Genomic DNA, 19,626 nt, shown 5'->3' on the forward strand with positions numbered 1-19,626 from the left:
GCTCTTCTCTAAAGCTTTCTGATATCTCCTTGCTTCCTGTTCATCGTTTTTCTTCCATTTCCTTAGCTATCACTGTATATCACCCAAAATAATTCTAAATTACATGTAGCCTCCTTTTTCCTCCGTGTGCCTTTATGATTTATATGTGTTCCTACCATTAACTCTGTATTTAACTCCAGACATGAGAATATTTGAATTTGTATCTTTGTCTCCAGAATTGTGAAATTCTCCACATCTTTGCCTTTGAGTATTCTTACCTAGTTTTAGCAATCGTTTAACTTTGACCACAATTTCCAGTAAGTTGTCCCCAGTATTTTGAGCCTATGTTGATCTTTATCTTACAACTAACTTCTGTTTTATTTCTACCAGAGTGACTGGAGTCTAAAACATATATTGTCATATGTTTTCACAATTTTATGTTTGAAATTTAAACTGTTAACCCACCAAGAAAAAGAAAGTCTTGTGCCTTATTCTTCCTATAAATGATAATTGATGTAAGAGCTATATTTGAAAAGATTTTTTAAAATTATTTTTGTTATTTTAAAATGTCTGCTTGCAGACCTTAAAAGTAAATGCAGAGAAAGACAGCATAATCACATGAAATATTATTAGAATCATAAATTGAATATGAAGTTTTTTTTTAGAAATGATTTAGAAAATACCTTGAATTTTTTTTTTTTTTTTTGACAGGCAGAGTGGACAGTGAGAGAGACAGAGAGAAAGGTCTTTCTTTGCCGTTGGTTCACCCTCCAATGGCTGCCGTGGCCGGCGCACCGCGCTGATCCAAAGGCAGGAGCCAGGTGCTTCTCCTGGTCTCCCATGGGGTGCAGGGCCCAAGCACTTGGGCCATCCTCCACTGCACTCCCGGGCCATAGCAGAGAGCTGGCCTGGAAGAGAGGCAACCGGTACAGAATCCGGTGTGCCGGTGCCGCAAGGCGGAGGATTAGCCTATTGAGCCACGGCGCCGGCCTACCTTGAAGCTTTTAAGAGAAAGGCTATAGAAGGAATTACAAGATTGAGAGGTTTACTTTTTTGTTTTTAAAGATTTATTTAGTTAGTTTGAAAGAGTTACAGAGGGAGAAAGTGAGCTTCCAGTCTGCTTGTTCACTCCCCAGGTGATTGCAACAGCCAACAAAGGGCCAGGCTGAAGTCAGGAGCCAGCCAGGAGCCAGCCAGGAGCTTCATCCAGGTCTCCTGTGTGCTTGGCAGGGGTCCAAACACTTAGGCCAACTTCTGCTGCTTTTCCCAAACCATTATCAGGGAGCTATATCAGAAGTGGAGCAGCCAGGACATTAGCCAGTGTATTAAGGTGGTGACATTACCTGCTATGCCACAATGGTGCCTGCCCCACTCCACCCCGCATCCTTTTTTTTTTTTAAAGAGAAATTGCATTCAAGTTGTTTTCTTGTAACATCTATAGATCCTTAAGATTTACAAAAAATGAGAAAACAGAACAAAACATTTGGAGAATAATATTAGCATGACCTGTTTTTGGGGTACAGGAGGGAGGATTTTAAAATATTAGTGAAATTGAGGATGGGCTGTCCAGTGTAGAGTTAGAAAGTTCTGAATCATGCTAGTTTTCATGTCCTCTTTTACCTTCTTTTATATTTTTTAAATGTCAGTCTTTATTTTTTTCCTGCTTTTAATCATGGAAGTTATAGTTTTACTCTATGCATGGAAGATTACCAATAGTTACAAGCAGAGGCTTAGAAGATTACTAAATAGTAAGGTTTAAAAATGTCTCATTATCTGAATTTAAATGGCTCACAGTTGATTGGCCACCAAGGGAATGAAGAGCCAGTGTAGAACTAATGATGTAGGGAAGAATCATACTTTGGGGAGAAATCATGAAAGAATAAAGCAAAGCACAGTGGAATTTTATGTTAAGGACTGTTCCTCTAGAAATGAACTTAAGATAAAATGATAGTACCTGCTATAAGAACAATGCGGTAAATCAAAAACAACTTGCTTCCTGATCTCTTAGGCTTTTCATTGGAAAAAATTAGATTTCCTTACATATTTTTTAAAGATTTTTTTCCCCAGTTACATCAGTTTCTTTAGTTAGATTTTGCCCCCCCCCCCCTTTTTTTTTTTAAAGATTTATTTATTTACTTGAAAGGCAGAATTACAGAGAGGCAGAGAGAGAGAGGTCTTCCATCCACTGGTTCACTCTGCAAATGGTCGCAGCGTCTGGAGCTTCTTTGGGTCTTCCACGCAGGTGCAGGGGCCCAAGCACTTGGGCCATCTTCCACTGCTTTCCCAGGCCACAGCAGAGAGCTGGATCGGAAATGGAGCAGCCAGGATTCAAACCAGCACCAATATGATTTGCCAGCACTGCAGGTGGCAGCTTTAACCACTACACTACAACACTGGCCCCTAGATTTCCATCTCTAATATGCTTTGTCTTTAAGCATATATAAAAATCAATTACAATCGGATGGAAAATTGCCATTCTTTCCATATTTATTACCAATTTTGAATTGGAATTGGTTTGGACAGCCTACACTTCAAGTATGTTTACATAGAAATAAAGGAATCAGAACTTTCTGAGAATTACTTGGCTTGTGGTATACAGAATAAACAAAAGATAAATTTAGGATCATATGGCAGTTAATCCAGGCAAAAGTAATGAGAACTTAAGTTTTGTTTTTCCTTTTTATTTATTTATTTATTTTGGACAGGCAGAGTGAACAGTGAGAGAGAGAGACAGAGAGAAAGGTCTTCCTTTACCATTGGTTCACCCTCCAACGGCCACTGCGGCCGGTGCACTGTGGCCTGTGCACTGCGCTGATCCGAAACCAGGAGCCAGGTGCTTCTCCTGGTCTCCCATGTGGGTGTGGGGCCCAAGGACTTGGGCCATCCTCCACTGCCTTCCCGGGCCATAGCAGAAAGCTGGACTGGAAGAGTGGCAACCAGGACAGAATCTGGCGCCCCGACCGGGACTAGAACCCGGTGTGCCGGCGCCGCAGGCGGAGGATTAGCCTATTGAGCCGTGGCGCTGGCCCTATTTATTTTCTTAAAGTTTTATTTTATTTATTTGAAAGGCAGTTACAGAGAAAGGTAGATACAGAGGTCTTCCATCCACTGGTTCACTCCCCAGATGGTCTCAACGGCCAGAGCTGCACCGATTCAAAGCCAGGTGCCAGGAGTTTCTTCTGGGTCTCCCAAGTGGGTGCAGGGGCCCAAGGAGTCGGGCCATCCTCTGCTGCTTTCCCAGGCCACAGCAGAGAGCTGGATCGGAAGTGGAACAGCCAGGACTAGAATCGACGCCCATTTGGGATGCCAGCGTTTCAGGTGCCAGGGCTTTTTAACCCGCTGTGCCACAGCACTGGCCCCTCCCGCACTTTTTAAAATTTGTTTCTGGGGTCGTTGCTGTTGCTCACTTGGTTAATGCTCCTGCTGCACTGGCATCCCATATGGGCATCGGGTTCTTGTCCTGTCTGCTCCTATTCCAGTCCAGCTCTCTGCTGTGGCCCGGGAAGGCAGTAGAAGATGGCCCAAGTGCTTGAGCGCCTGCACCTGTGTGGGAGACTAGGAAGAAGCACCTTACTCCTGGCTTGGATCAGCGCTGTGTGCCGGCCAGAGCAACCATTTGGGGGGTGAACCAACAGAAAAGGAAGACCTCTCTCTCTTTCTCTCTCTCTTTCTCACTGTCTAACTTTGCCTGTCCAAAAAAAAAAAAAAAAAAAAAATTGTGTCTAACCCAGGCTTTTGTCCTCTAGAAAAAATGTCAGCAGGTTTTCTCGCTCAAGGGCCCAGTAGTACAGTAGCTCCCCAATACCCAGTTTTGCTTCAGTTACCTGCAATGAACCACAGTAAGAAGACATTACTTGGAAAATTCTAGAAGTAAACAACTCACAAATTTTAAATTGTGTGTCGTTTGAGTAACATGATGAAATCTCCCTCAGTCCCACTCCCCTCTGCCTGGATGTGAATCATCCCTTTGTCCAGTGTATCCACACCATATGTACTCTCCACCCATTAGTCACTTAGAAAATATTTTGGTAATCAGTTTGACTGTCATGATGTCACAGCACTTGCGTTCAAGTAACCCTTGTTTTAGTTAATAATGATCCTAAAGTGTAAGTAGTGATGGTGGCTCTCAATTTAGATATTTAGAGAAAGTGTAGAGTGGCCTCCTTTAGGTAAAAGAGTAATGATGTTGGCAGTTTGAATATGCCAAAGAGAAAAGCTGTGCAGTACCTCCTTTAAAGTGAAAGTCCAATGAGGAAAAAAAAGATTATATGTAAGAGCTACAGTAAAATATTTTCAGAGAAACCACATTGACATTATCACAATGTATTGTTATGTTTTATTAGTTATTAATCTCTTAGCCTAATTTATAAATTAAACTTTACCATTGGCACATATGTCTGGGAAATAGGCATATATTCATTGAGGGGGAGGTCTGGTTCTATATGTAATTTTGGGGGAGGAGAGATTTGCTACTATGTGTAAATCCACTGGAATCTTGAACTATGAGGGAGCTACTTGTGGGTTGGCTTTATGGGCTGCATAAGGTCTCTGTTATAATTCCCTCTTTTCTCTCCCTGTTTTTGTGTGTGTGTATGTCTCTCTCTTTTTTTTTTAATAGCCTTTAAAAAATGTAAAACTATTCATGACTGTGCAAAAATAGGCCATGGCTATTGTTTGCTACCCTCTGCTCCATAATGTCTCTTATTCTGAATTTTGCAGTTTGCCTCCTCATGCTGATGTTTAATGTACTCCTTTATCCCATTTCCCCCATAATTGGCATTTGTAGATGTTTCGTAGGTGGTACTATGTATATATGCCTTCATTTTAAGTCAGTTTGTCCCACTTTTAGAAATATCAAGATTGATTAGTAGGCTTGTGTGTTGTCAGTCAAATTCTATTATAATGTTCCCTGTCAATCTTTCAGTTAAGATTTTTCCAGCTACTGATTATCATTGCCTAGATCCATTGTTTTATTAAATGTTTCCTTTTGTTTGTGTTGACTGGAATTCTCTCATAAAGAAAAACTCAACAACTATTTGTTTATCTGAATTACAGTTTTTAAGGATAGGAAAAAGAAATACTCTTTCCCTTGAAAAATTTTTAGAAAAACAATTGGTATCCTAGAAATCTCTAATGTTTATCAAATAAAATCATTATATTTTTATATAATTTGAACACCAAAACATATTTATGTACATATAAGTAATGTTTTCTTATTTATATTGTTTAATACATTGTCTCATCCTCACCCAGAGGATTCTTCAGCCAATATTCTAACTTTCCTACTGCAGACACAGAAATAGCCATTTCTTTTTAAACCCTTGCTTCCTTTAGTGGGAAGTGATATTTTGAGACTTAGTACTGTGGTTGCTCATTAGTACTGGGTTGTCACTGTTTCTAAAGCTTTTAACTGGACAGAACTAGAAAAATATGCATTTCTAAAGAAAAATTTATACTGACATACCTTATTTAGAGTATAAGACTATTATTGTAGTAGTCCATTTTCTGTGGCTAATATAACATAGATTGGGTAAGGTATAAAAGAAAAGTGTATTTTGGCTAACAGTTCTGGTACAAGTGTGAAGGGCCACATCAGGTGATGGACCCTCTTTCTGGCAGTGCCCAAGGTTGTGCAGGGTGAATGAGAGGGACTGCACTTGTGTGTATCCTCTTACCTGTCTCTCTCTTCTCATAAAGCCACCAGTATTCAATCATGTGGAATATACCCAGGCTCTATGTAATGCTCATCAATTCTCAGAGGCCCCACCTCTCAATATCCATATTTTTAAAGATTTATTTATTAGAGTTAGAGAGAATTTCCATCCTCTGATTCACTCCCCAGAAAGCTGCAATGGCCCAGGTTAGATCAGGCTGAAGCCAGGCGCTAGGAAGAAACATCACAATTTTTGACTAATTCAGTTTTCACAGTTTATTTGGTTGGGATTGTTGACATATTGTTTAATACTGAGTCAAGAAATGACAGTTTCATGTACTTAAATACATTTATTCATTTCTAGAGTTATTACTAATTTATTGTGTTTGCTCGGTTTTAATTTAAACAAGACTCAAAATATTTGTATAAGTAAGAAATTTACCAATGTCACTAGTTCACCTGATTTTGATGTAGTGAAGAAGTAAAAAGGAAATTGTAAAGATGTTACTTGTAGCAAACGAATGTGTTTATGCTTTTTTAACTAGAACACTGTACTTAGAATGATCAGATAAGAACCTGTACCTTTAATGTGGCCAGTATCTAGATGTCTTTTATTTTTAATCTTTCCATGTACTACCTGGAGGCACCTGCCAGCATTCATGAAGCTAAGCAATAGAAAGAAATTAGATGTCTCTGTATTCATTGTGTAAATATTGATGATTCCCTGCATATTAGTATGAGCCCCTTCCTCCTCACCTATGTAACTTGTTCCTTAGAATCTCTGAGGTTCATTTTCTCTAGAAAGCAAGACTCTTTTGTTCCTGTGTGGATAGTGTGAATCAGGGTGGTAGTATAGTGGTCAAAATTCATTTACAGAGATAATACATTAGTTGCTAACTTAAACAGGAAGGAATTTATTTGTAGATATTAAATGGTTTACAGACTCTTGGGGAGTACAGATGACAGACTAGGATAAGCCTCTGGGAATTAGTCTTAGATATGCACAGAAGTAAGCTGCTAAGGGAGGACCTTCTCCCACTGTGGCCAAGAAGTTGCTTCTGGTTGGACCAGGAAAATGCATTTACAGCTCTGGGCTCCAAGGCCTTGCCTTGTCTTTTGTAATACCATAAGCAAAATGTCTACTCTTTCCTCTCCTAATTTAATTCTGAATTTAAATGTTGTTTAAATATATGGTAAACCTAAACATACCTGCAGTTATGTCTAGGAAATGTGGTTTTAACTGTCTCAGCCTTTGCATAGTAGAAGGTTTGAGTAGATGTTGCTTAAGCAATTCAAAATACCTGTCCCAGGGGATCTAACTGCTTATTATTCAGACTTTAAGTGAATTCTCTTATTTCGCTCCAAATTTTATCCTGCACCCCCTCTTTGGTTTTGTAATTAATAAACTTTGCTTCTTATGTTTTAGATTCACAAAAAATTGAGCAGAAAGTACAGAGTTCTCATTTACCCCCACCCAACTGTCCCAGCCATGGTCTACCCTACTGTCAATATTTCACACCACAGTGGTGTATTCGTGAATGATTGACAAACATACATGGACACATCTTCAGCACTCAAAGTCCATTACCTTAGAGTTCACTCTTGGTGGAGTACATTCTACGGGTTTTGACACATTTTAAAATAGCACGGATCCATTGTAGTATAAAGAATAGTTTCACTTACCTAAAAGTCCTCTATTTCTCCTGTTCATCCTGCCCTTTCTTTTGACCACTGCCAAACTTTCTATTTTTACAGTCTCCATGGTTTTGTCCTTTCCAGAATGTCATGTTTTTGGAATCCTATAGTACGCAGTCTTTCAGATTGGCTTCTTTGGCTTAGCAGTATGCATTTAAGTTCCTTCCATTCTTTTGATGACTTGATAGCTCAACTCTTCTTAGCATTTACTTCTATTCCATTGTCTGGAGGTACCACAGTTTTTCTGTGTGTTCATTTGCAGAAGGACATCTTGCAAATTTTGACAGTTGTGAATAAAACTGATATAAACATCCACATACAGGTTTTTGTATGGACAAGTTTTCAGTTCATTGTGATAAAAACCAAGAATTGTAATTGCTAAATCATATAGTAAGAGTATCTTTAATTGTTTAAAAAACTGCCAGATTGTCTTCAAGTTGGCTTGCATTCCCACTAACAGTCAATGTGAGTTGCTGTCTGGTCTACAGTGTTGTCAGGCCTTTAATTTTGTCACAGTTTGGAATTTTGGCCGTTTTGATAGATGGGCAGTGGTATCTCATTGTTTTAATTCTCAACTCTCTAATGGCAAACAATGGTGAGTATGTTTTCATATGCTTACTTGCCATCTGTATATCTTGTTTGCTGAGTGTCTGTTCAGTTCTTTTGCCTCTTGTAATGGGGTTATTTATTTTATTAATTTTGAGTTTTCAGTGTTCTTTGTATATGTTGGGTAGCAATCCTTTCTCAGATGTGTCTTTTACAAGTATTTTCTCCCAATCTTCTCATTCTCTTGACAGTGTCTTTTGCAGAATAGAAGTTTTTAATTTTAATGACAGTTTAACATTGATTTCTTTCATGAAACATGTCTTTATTGCATGTTGAACAAGTTATCATCATAAGCAAGATTACCTAGATTTTCTTCTGTTATGTAAGAGTTTTACATTTTTATGTCTTACAGTTTATATGGTTCATTTTGAATTAATTTTATGAAGTGAGTAAAGGCTCTGTCTAGATTCATTTGTGTACATGCAGATGTCCACTTGCTCCAGCACTTTTGAAAGACTGTCTTTGCTTCATTGTATTGCCTTTACTCCTCTGCCAAAGATCAGTTGACTATATTTATGAGGGTCAATTTCTATTCCATTTATTTATTGTTTTATCAGAACTATACTATCTTGGTTACTGTAGGTTTATAGTAAGTCTTGAAGCTGAAAAAATGTTACTCATCCACTTTTATTATTTTTAATATTATCTATTCTTGAGCTTTTGTGTCTTCCAGTAAACTTTAGAATCCATTTATCTGTATCCACAAAATAACCTGGGATTATTGATAAAGGATGGAATTGCATTAATATAGGTCAAGTAGGGAAGAACTAGCATATTGACAATATTGGGTTTTCCAGTGCAGGAGTCTGCCAGTATCTATTTAGTACTTGTTGACATCTCATAAGAGTATTATAGATTTCCACCTATAGATTGAGTGCATATTGGGTGTATACCTAAGTCTTTCATTTTGGGGAGTGCTAGTATAAATGCAATATGTTTTTAATTTCAGATTCCACTTGCATATTACTGATACACAAGCAATCTACTTTTACAGATTAATATTGTATCTTGGCAACCTTGATATAATCAATCATTTGTTCTGGTGGGTTTATTGTTTATTCTTTCATATTTTATATGTAGATAATAATGTCATCTGCAATCAAGAACAGTTTTGGTTTTTTTCCTTTCTTTCTAATTTGCACTTTTATTTCCTTGTTATACTGTTGTTAGTAGGAATTCTGATATAACATTGGAAAGCAGTGGTAAAAAGGAACATCCTCCCCTTGTTCCTGTTTGTCAGTACATTTAGAGTACCTGAATTCTCCAATTCTTGAAATTTTCCAATGTTTTGTTGCCAGTTGGCATTAGCATCTTATTGATACTTTTGCTTTAACTTCTTAGGTCTGCTATCATGTTTACAGCTGTCTGTATGCCTTTCTTACTGTATTCTGTTGAAATCTCGTTTGCTTTTCTTTAAACATCAATTGTCTCAGGGGTTTTTTGGCCCTTTATTATTTAACAGTAATTTTAGAAAGGAGAAGAAATAAACATATTCATCCAATCCAGTGTGTTTAACCAGAAGTCTTAATTTTATCCTTTACCATTTGATTCCCCACTCAGTCATTTCTGTGTTCATCCTTTCATTTTCATTATTCATTTGCTGATTTATACAATGTACATAAACACTTTCAAATCAGTCGCAGGTAGTTGGGTCTATAGTTGTCAGTTTTCTCTCCAGAATGTCATTAATAGTAGTTAACTTCTCAAACCTTAGGGACTGGAAACATCTGCACTTTAGATTTCTTAAATACTTGTTGAGTAAGGCCAACATCAAAGTTTGAAGCCCACATTAGCAAATTTCTAAAATGTTGATAGTAGTATAGTGGTAGAGAAATTCACAAGTAATAATTTTTGGTCCTCCATTTTAGAAGTTTGGGAAGTTGATGAACAGATCAAGAAGCAACAGCAAACACTTGTGAGGAAAGTCACATCAATCTCCAAGAAAACTCTGATTAAGGAAAAAGTCATTGAATATAAAAGAGTTGCAAAAATATTTCCTCTGAGTTCAGACACTGTTACTTCGAAACAAAGCTTCTCTGGATGTGACTCACTTGATAAGGGTTTGGAACATAATTTAGACTTGCTTAATTATGAAAAAGGCTCTGTAAGAGAGAAAAATTATGAGTGTAATGAGTATGAGAAGCCATTTTACCATTGCTCCTCTTACGTTGTAACCCCCTTTAAGTGTAATCAGTGTGGACAAGACTTCAGTCATAAATTTGACCTCATCAGACATGAGAGAATTCATGCTGGAGAGAAACCCTATGAATGTAAGGAATGTGGAAAAGCCTTCAGCAGGAAGGAAAATCTTATTACACATCAGAAAATTCACACTGGGGAAAAACCATATAAGTGTAATGAATGTGGAAAAGCTTTCATTCAGATGTCAAACCTCATTAGACACCAGAGAATTCATACTGGGGAAAAACCTTATGCGTGTAAGGATTGTTGGAAAGCCTTCAGTCAGAAATCAAATCTCATTGAACATGAGCGAATTCATACTGGAGAGAAACCCTACGAATGTAAGGAATGTGGGAAATCTTTCAGCCAGAAGCAAAATCTTATTGAGCATGAGAAAATTCATACAGGGGAGAAACCTTATACATGTAATGAATGTGGTAGAGCTTTTTCTCGAATGTCATCTGTTACTCTGCATATGAGAAGTCATACAGGGGAAAAACCCTATAAATGTAATAAATGTGGGAAAGCTTTTTCTCAATGCTCAGTATTTATTATACACATGAGAAGCCATACAGGTGAGAAACCGTATGTATGTACTGAATGTGGGAAAGCCTTCTCTCAAAGCTCATCCCTAACTGTGCATATGAGAAATCATACAGCTGAGAAACCCTATGAATGCCATGAGTGTGGAAAAGCCTTCAGCCGGAAAGAAAATCTCATTACACACCAGAAAATTCATACTGGAGAAAAACCTTATGAATGCAATGAATGTGGGAAAGCTTTTATTCAGATGTCAAACCTCATTAGACACCAGAGAATTCATACTGGGGAGAAACCCTATGCATGTACAGTCTGTGGGAAAGCCTTTAGTCAGAAATCAAATCTCACTGAACATGAAAAAATTCATACTGGAGAGAAACCTTACCATTGTAATCAATGTGGAAAAGCCTTCAGTCAGAGACAAAATCTCCTTGAGCATGAAAAAATTCATACTGGAGAGAAACCATTTAAATGTAATGATTGTGGTAAAGCCTTCTCTCGAATTTCATCTCTTACACTTCATGTGAGAAGTCATACAGGGGAAAAACCCTATGAATGTAATAAATGTGGAAAAGCCTTCTCTCAGTGCTCACTACTTATTATACATATGAGAAGTCATACTGGTGAGAAACCCTTTGAGTGTAATGAATGTGGGAAAGCATTTTCTCAGAGAGCATCCCTTTCTATACATAAGAGAGGTCATACAGGTGAGAAACGCCAAGTGTACTAGATGAGGCAGGGCCTGCTCTTAAATTCAACTCCATTTAAATATGTCACATAAGTCTAAGAAAAATGAAGAAGATCTTTATGGAGAAAAAAACTAAGTGTTTGTTGAAGGGTCTAAAACTTGAATAAAAAGAGACATACCATACATAAAGATGGAAAAAAAAATGTTACCATAAAGATGTCAGCCCTCCTGAAATGTTAGACTGAATGCAATTCCAAACAGGATTGTCTGGGATCTGTACAAAACTATTCTGAAATTCATGTGAAGTAGAAGCCTATGGATTGCTGAGACAATTTTTTTTAAAAGACAAAGAAGAGACCCTCACCATATAAAAAGTCTTTGATATTTGTGCATTAATAGGTAAATAAACAATTTTAAGTAATAGAGTGCCTAGAAACAGACCCAGAAGTGTACATGAACTTTGTGTATGTTAGAAATGATGTCATGAATCAGTAGGAAAGTGATAGCCTAGTTAATTAAAAAAATCGGAATATTTGATTCTCTGTACTAAGGAAAATAAAACTACATACAACCTTACAACATACAAAAAGAATATTGCAAGAGATTTCAGCATGATGTGAAAAAGTCAAACACTAAAACCACTGAGAGAAAATACAGGATACTGTCTATGACTTTGAGGAAAGGGAGCATTTTTTTTTCCAAGACAAAAGGACTTTGCAATTCCACTTCTGGATATAAATTCTATAGGAACTCATAGTAATGCATAAGAAAAAATATATATATATATACACATATATATGAATTGAAAACAGCGTAAATATTCATCAGTAGGAAAATATGTGAATAAAATGTGATTTATTCAAATGATGAAATAGTATCCAGCAGTTAGAAGGAATGAACTAGATCCATATTGTATAACATGGATAGTTATTTAAAACAGTGTTAAGTAAAAAAATAAGATACAGGTGAAACATGTTGTAAACTGATATTCATATAAATTGGAATGAAATTTACAAAGAACAGAATTGTTTACTATTGAAGTATGTATGTATGTAAAACAATTTTAAATGGATTGGAAAGATACATACAAAATTTTTGATAGTGTTATCTTTGGCAGGCAATTGATATTGGGAGGCCTTTAGCTTCACTTTTAATTTTTATGCCTTAGAAAAATTGGTTACATATAAAATAAAACCAAAAACTTAGTGAAACATAGCATTAATATTAATGCTTTGTCTTAATAGTGTTTTTCTAGCTATCTCTAAGAATTAGCAAGCAAAGGAAAGCGTGTGCCAGTACAGAGAAGTGTTACAGTGGATTCATGTGCTTATCAAGTGCTAACCTGCTGTATCAAAAATTATTTCATAAAATTAGTAATTAGGCTCACCCTGTTTATAATATGAAATTAGCATGTTTTATTTTGTAATTTCAGTTTTATATTTTTAACATTTCTGAAATTGAGACATCTTTCAAACAATGACAAATTAAGTAAACATTTAATTACTAAAAATTTGAAAACCAGATGCCACTGTAACAAATGAAATGTGTTTTTATTTACCATTTTAGGGCATCATGATCTACTGTTTATAGCCCCTGCCTTCTAAATTTGTCTAACTACTTGAAAACAGATTTGTTAGATTCATAGCTAACTAATTATTAATATTGTTAGAGTCATTTTGGAGAGAATGAGATTTTCCTGAGCAATTGGCTTTGCAATTTTAATTTTCTAGCTTTGTAAGTTTTCATACAACCAGCATAGGGTTTTGTGTTATTATCAATTATTATATTTGGAAATGAGCCTTTTTGCTTTCTTGGGGTGACCATAAACAGTTGTGTTAAATTGCTTCAGTGTTAACCTACAGATCATTTTATTCTTTCCACAACTCTTGACTTTTACAACCCAGCTAGTTCTGGTTGGAAGCTGTGGTGGTCCCAGCCCCTGAACAGTGATAATAGAGCCCTTTAACAATACATGAACCAACCTTATTTAAGGAAACTTTTCTTATGCCTTCTGTACAATGTTATTTGATATATAGAAAGCCACTAAGTATCTTTTTTAAAAGGAAGCAATGGGGCCGGTATTGTGGCACAGTGGGTTAAGCTGCAGCTTATGACATTGGTATCCCATATATGAATGCTGATTCAAGATCTGGCTGCTCCATTTCCAGTCCAGTTTCCTGCTAACATTCCTGGGAAAGCAGAGGAAAACAGTCCAAGTACTTGGGTCCCTGCCATCTATGTAGAAGACGAGTTCTTGGTTCCTGGCTTCGGCCTGCCCAGACCTGGCTGGTACAGCCATTTGGGGGAGTGAAGCAGGAGATGGAAGAACTCTCTGTCCCTCTCTGTTTCTGTCTTTGTCCCTGTCACCTTGCATTTCAAACAAATCTTTATTTATTTTTTTTTAAAAAAGGAAAAAATCCGAATATTGGTCAAATAGGCTAATCCTCCGCCTGCGGCACCGGCACACTGGGTTCTAGTCCCGGTTGGGGTGCCAGATTCTATCCCAGTTGCTCCTCTTCCAGTTCAGCTCTCTGCTGTGGCCTGGGAGTGCAGTGGAGGATGGCCCAGGTCCTTGGGCCCTGCACCCGCATGGGAGACCAGGAGAAGCACCTGGCTCCTGGCTTTGGATTGGCGTGGTGCACCAGCAGCCATTGGGGGGTGAACCAACAGAAAAAAGGAAGACCTTTCTCTGTCTCTCTTGCTGTGCACTCTGCCTGTCCAAAAAAAAAAAAAAAAAAAAAAAAAGCTTTTTATATGTGAACATCAACTGCATGAATTTGAAGTTGATTTTACAATAGTAAATCTCAAACTAAAGTTGTGAAGTACAAGTAAACATTAGACTGTTACTAGGTATTTTTGAATCTTGACAGTTGCATATATAATTAGAATGTTTGATTTTAATAAAACAATGATTTACTAAAACTTAAATAAGTGAATATTGTCATTTTAGTCAGATAGTTAAAGGTTTTATACTAAACCCAGTTTGGGCAGCATATCTTTGTTGACCTTTCTATTTAAATTGATTTCAAATCTCAGTGTTATCTACACAGGAAATCCTATATAAGTATTTTCTTTTGAAAGACAGTTTATTATCTAAACTATCATTTTTCTTGGATTTTATTATTTATTTCGTACTTCATATGTCTTAAAACCTCTTCCCTTTCTTAACATAACTGTGGAGTCAATAGAGCAGTTTAAATTTTCCAGTAAGATTCGTAAAGGTCACTAGGATTCTCTTTTGTCTTCACCTTCACCCCCATATACTGGCTGAGGTTATCAAGTATAATAAAGTCCCTGAGAAAATGGAGGCGTAAAGTCTAAGAAGGTTGTTTCAGTGCTGGTGTGTCAGCAAGCAAATGATATGATCTCTGTAAATTAATTTTCCTCCATCCTAAAGAGTAGAAACAATAAGATAGGTTTAAGTGATCAAGGTAACACTCTGGCAAATCCCTCTTTACCTGAACACACATTCACTACTTGAAGAGTTCCCATTCTAGTTTTCAGACTCCAACTCTTGTGGAGGACACAGAATTAAACATCAATTAATAGTGGCTTGGACTAGATACCTGGCGGTAGAAAATGGTAGATGTGAAATACACTTTGGAAGTAATTCAGTAGAAATTGCTCATATGAAAAATAAGGAAGAATGGGATAAATGATACCAACTGGCTGGGTGGTGGACCATTTGCTAAAAATGCATTAGGCTAGGAAGATATTTTAGAATAAGGGTTGAAGGATAGAATCTCTGTTACAGACTTTTCTTTCTGTCATGTTTCCAAGAAGCAGACCTTGAATTGAAAATTTCTTGCAAGTGATTTATTAAGGAAGTGATCCTAGGAAGAAATATGAAGCCATGGAGGAAACAGGTCTAGAAAGAGAAATAAGTGAAGGGTCTGATCTCAGATGTAGGCCATGAAAGGCTGACCCCCTAGAAGAACTCTGGAGTGTAATGTTTGCCTCGAAGTTGTCAGGATTCTGCTTTCAAGATGAAGGCATTTGTGCTACCAACTGCTGAGAACTTGACCGCTGGCAACTCACTGCCAGGTTCCTCTCCAGGAAATGATCTTGGATGAAGGAGCTGCTTATGGAAGGGTACACTGTCTTCAATAGTTCTACAGTTTTTGCAAACATCTTCAAGTGGCTTGACAGATGGCTTCTTATCTGTGCTTTTCTATTCAGGCTAGTAATGTCATATTCACGTAGTTGGGAAACCACTTTACACCCACGTGTACAGAGGGCAAAATAAAGGAAATCAAGGGGCTACAGGGAAATAATGTTTGAGCATTATTTTTTTGTTTTGTTTTGTGAATTTTACATTTTTTTTTTTTTTGACAGGCAGAGTGGACAGAGAGAAAGACAGAGAGAAAGGTCTTCCTTTTGCCGTTGGTTCACCCTCCAATGGCCGCCGCGGTTGGCGCGCTGCGGCCGGCGCACTGCGCTGATCCGATGGCAGGAGCCAGGGGCTTCTCCTGGTCTCCCATGGGGTGCAGGGCCCAAGCACTTGGGCCATCCTCCACTGAACTCCCTGGCCACAGCAGAGAGCTGGCCTGAAAGAGGGGCAACCGGGACAGAATCCGGTGCCCCGACCGGGACTAGAACCCGGTGTGCCAGCGCCGCAAGGCGGAGGATTAGCCTAGTGAGCCACGGCGCCGGCCTGAGCGTTATTTTTCAATATTTTTTACTCAAGGGCCTTTAGGGATTACCAGAGAACTACTTTTTTTTTTTTTTTTTTTTTTTTTAGTTCACAGAGTTAGACAGTGGGAGAGAGAAAAAGGTCTTCCTTCCATTGGTTCACCCACTAAATGGCCACTATAGCCAGAGCTACGCCGATCCGAAGCCAGGAGCCAGGTGCTTCCTCCTGGTCTCCCACGTGGGTGCAGGTGCCCAAGCACTTGGGCCATCCTCCACTGCCTTCCCAGGCCACAGCAGAAAGCTGGACTGGAAGAGGAGCAGCCAGGACTAGAACCCGGCATAGGCGGAGGATTAGCCAAGTGAGCCACAGTGCCAGCCCTTCCCAGATCACTTTTTAAGATCTGTGATGTCATGGACTAAAGAGGTGTCTATTGAGGAATCTCAAGAAGAGGTATAGGCATGCTATTAATAATACATGATCCTAGATGGAGGACTTGAAAAAAAAAAAAAAAAGAATAGTAAAGAAAATGTCAAATATGTGAAACATATATTAATAGTGAAAAAGGAGAAAAATTGATGTACAGGGATAAAAAGGAAAATATTGGAAACTGGATTAGCAAAATTGACCTATTGAACATACATGAAACATGTATCTGAAAACTTCAAAATCTACGTCACAGCAATGATGAAACATTTAAAGAAACTGATCATTAAGAGCATATGAACATCATTAGATTGATATCTTAAACTGCATTTGCATCACAGTGCAGTTCAACAGGCATCAATTATGAAAACCTGGCATCTTTACATGTCAAAAAGCAAGAATGTAACCAAAGACTAATGTGGCAATTCTAAAGTATGTGGGTACCAACTTGAAGGTTCTCTCATTGGCCAAAGACAAAATGGTTTTTTAGTAATAAAAAGATTAATATAAAATTAATGTATACAGGTCTATACAATTTGTAAAAGTCCACATTATCAAATGATACTGAGAAAATAGCAAGAAATTTTACTGTTTTTATCACTGGTGAGTGTATCAACTCCTTATTCTGAAAATATGACTGTTAGTATTTAAACTTATTCTGCCTTCGCTGTATGAATATTGTCTCATAGCACCCAATAAAAGAGGTTGCAAATAACCAGTTATTTAACCAAATAGTTAAATGAAAGTTCTATACAAAACAGTTGTAGTTAATAAATGTAAAAAGAATGCTAGAATTAGAAAAATCAGCATTTTACAACTTCAAATCATTGCATGCTGAAACATTAAAATGAAAGACTGAAATCTGGTTATTTTGAGGATGCTAAAGTATAACCTGACCTAAAGTGAAACTTCAAAATTGAAAAATCACTTTCACCAACTGCTCAGTCTCTACCTAAGAGGGCAATTAAATATTATGTTTCAATTTTATACAACATAAAGATAGCCAAAAATATTTACATTCTAAATTACAAAAAAGGAAGAAAGTTTAGTAATATCAGTAAGAAGCAATCAGAGGAGCATTTAGTTTAGCCTAGTGTTAAACATGTTTTTGTCTCACATAGAGTATCTGGGTTCCATACCTGGCTCCAGCTCCTGACACCAGCTTCCCACCAGTGCAGACCCTTGGAGGCAGTAGTAATTGCTCAAATAATTAGATACCTCCCACTGACATGGGAAACATGAGTTGCATTCCCACCTCCTGGCTCCAGCCCTGGCCATTGTGGGTACTTGGAATGTGAACTAACAGAGGCAAGCAAGCTCTCTTTATCTAAAAATTTTTATAAAAAAGGCAAGTCTTGAATGTTGCATTGGAATGTTGCATGTTCTACAGGAAACTGATGTGCTCATTTTAGTGAGTCAATGGCATAAAAAAAATAGTATTCTATAAAACATTAGAGACTTACAATCAAACACATGGTATAGACCCTGTTTGGATTATTTTTTAAGGAATCCAATGAGTAGTGGTATCTCACATTTTCTGACTAATTATGTCAAGTACCTTTTCATACTTTTATATAACTAGCCACTTAGATATCTTCATTTATGGAGTGCTTGTTCTGGTCTGTTGCCCATATTTTTGTTGGGCCATCTGTCTTACTAATATAAATCTCCTTTATCAGATGATGCATCTCACTATGGCTCTTTTTTTTTTTTTTTACCTCCTTCATGATGTCTTCTAGTGAACAGAAGTTATTACATTTTAGTGATACGTATTTTAATATTTTTCTCTTATGGTTTGCTTTTATGTCCAGTATTTTAAAGTCTTTTGCCTACATCAAGATCCTAAAGATATTTTTCTGTAATTTCTTCTAGAAATTTTTAAGTTTACTCTCCATGTTAGGTCTAGAATTGGTTTTTAAGTAATTCATATGTACATTTTGAAGTAAGGATCAAGGTTCATTTTTTCCCCTCACTTGAATATATAGTTGACCTAGCATTATTTATCAAAAACATCATTTTGTTTACCCATAATATTCACTGTCATCATTGTAACACATTTTTATGAATCAGATATCTGAAAATGCTAAGTGTGTTTTGGACTTCGATCCACTTGTTTATCCTAGAACCACTACCATGGTAGTAACTTTATCACAAGTCTTGTTGTAGCACCTTTCAGCTTCATAGTTCCTTGCTTATTCCAGTTTCTTTATATTTTCATACACATTTTGGAATTAGTTTGCCAGTTTCTAAAAAATTATGCTGCAGTTTTTATTATTAGTGCACTGACTCTATACATCAGTTTAAGTGAGAGTTGACTCTCTGCATGAACATGTTATGTCATTCCATTTATTTTGGTTTTCTTTACTATGAGAGTACTTTGAAAAAGTCTTGGAAAATGGAATTGAAAGGTAAGTTTCTTTTGGTGCAAAAAAAAAAGAAAATGAAACCCACGTGCAGTTTTTTCATACTACGCATTTCTGTGAACTTTTTGAGGACCCTTCATTGTGTCAAAAGTGATTTGTAGGCCGGCGCCGTGGCTCAGTAGGCTAATCCTCTGCCTTGCGGCGCCGGCACTCCGGGTTCTAGTCCCGGTCGGGGCACCGGATTCTGTCCCGGTTGCCCCTCTTCCAGGCCAGCTCTCTGCTATGGCCCGGGAAGGCAGTGGAGGATGGCCCAAGTCCTTGGGCTCTGCACCCGCATGGGAGACCAGGAGAAGCACCTGGCTCCTGGCTTCGCATCAGCGCAGTGCGCTGGCCGCAGCACACCAGCTACGGCAGCCATTGGAGGGTGAACCAATGGCAAAGGAAGACTTTTCTCTCTGTCTGTCTCACTGTCCACTCTGCCTGTCAAAAAAAGAAGTGATTTGTAGATTTAAATATGAAACTTTGGCAAGTCTATCTTTAGATATGTATTTGGCTCTTTATGCCATTCTAGATGGTACTTTTTAAAGTTTTGTTTATTACTAGCAAACAGTGATTTTTAAAATATTGACCTTACTTCGAGTGAACTGGCTAGTTCACTTATTTTTTCTAATGGTTTGTGGGTTCTTTGGCACAAAATCATATCACTTGTAAATAATGACAGTTTTACCTATTTTTTCCTGTCTGTGCATATTTATTTTTCTTGCCTTGGCTGTGACATCCTGTATAGTTTTGTATGGAACTCTCATACAAGTATAGTAGCATCCTTATCATTTTTCTTAACTTTGGGAGAGAGGTGTCCAATATT

The 19,626-nt window shown here is 37.5% G+C and overlaps 1 protein-coding gene across 3 annotated transcripts in view; it reads left to right on the forward strand.

Annotated features, from left to right (window-relative positions):
• The window catches only part of LOC133747816 (zinc finger protein 568), a 187,629-nt gene that overhangs the window by 110,257 nt on the left and 57,746 nt on the right, over nucleotides 1-19,626 (forward strand). The window contains exon 9 of one of the 3 annotated variants that reach the window (XM_062176199.1): nucleotides 10,119-11,312. The exons of 1 other annotated variant lie outside the window; for it this stretch is intronic. In XM_062176199.1, coding sequence (XP_062032183.1) covers nucleotides 10,119-11,312 — 1,194 coding nt within the window. Of the gene's footprint in view, nucleotides 1-9,801; nucleotides 12,159-19,626 lie in introns of those variants that run through there. One more of the 3 variants, XM_062176191.1, reaches the window with a different exon arrangement.

This window comes from Lepus europaeus, chromosome 19, assembly GCF_033115175.1.
Source record: "Lepus europaeus isolate LE1 chromosome 19, mLepTim1.pri, whole genome shotgun sequence".
NCBI classification, from domain to species: Eukaryota; Metazoa; Chordata; class Mammalia; order Lagomorpha; family Leporidae; genus Lepus; species Lepus europaeus.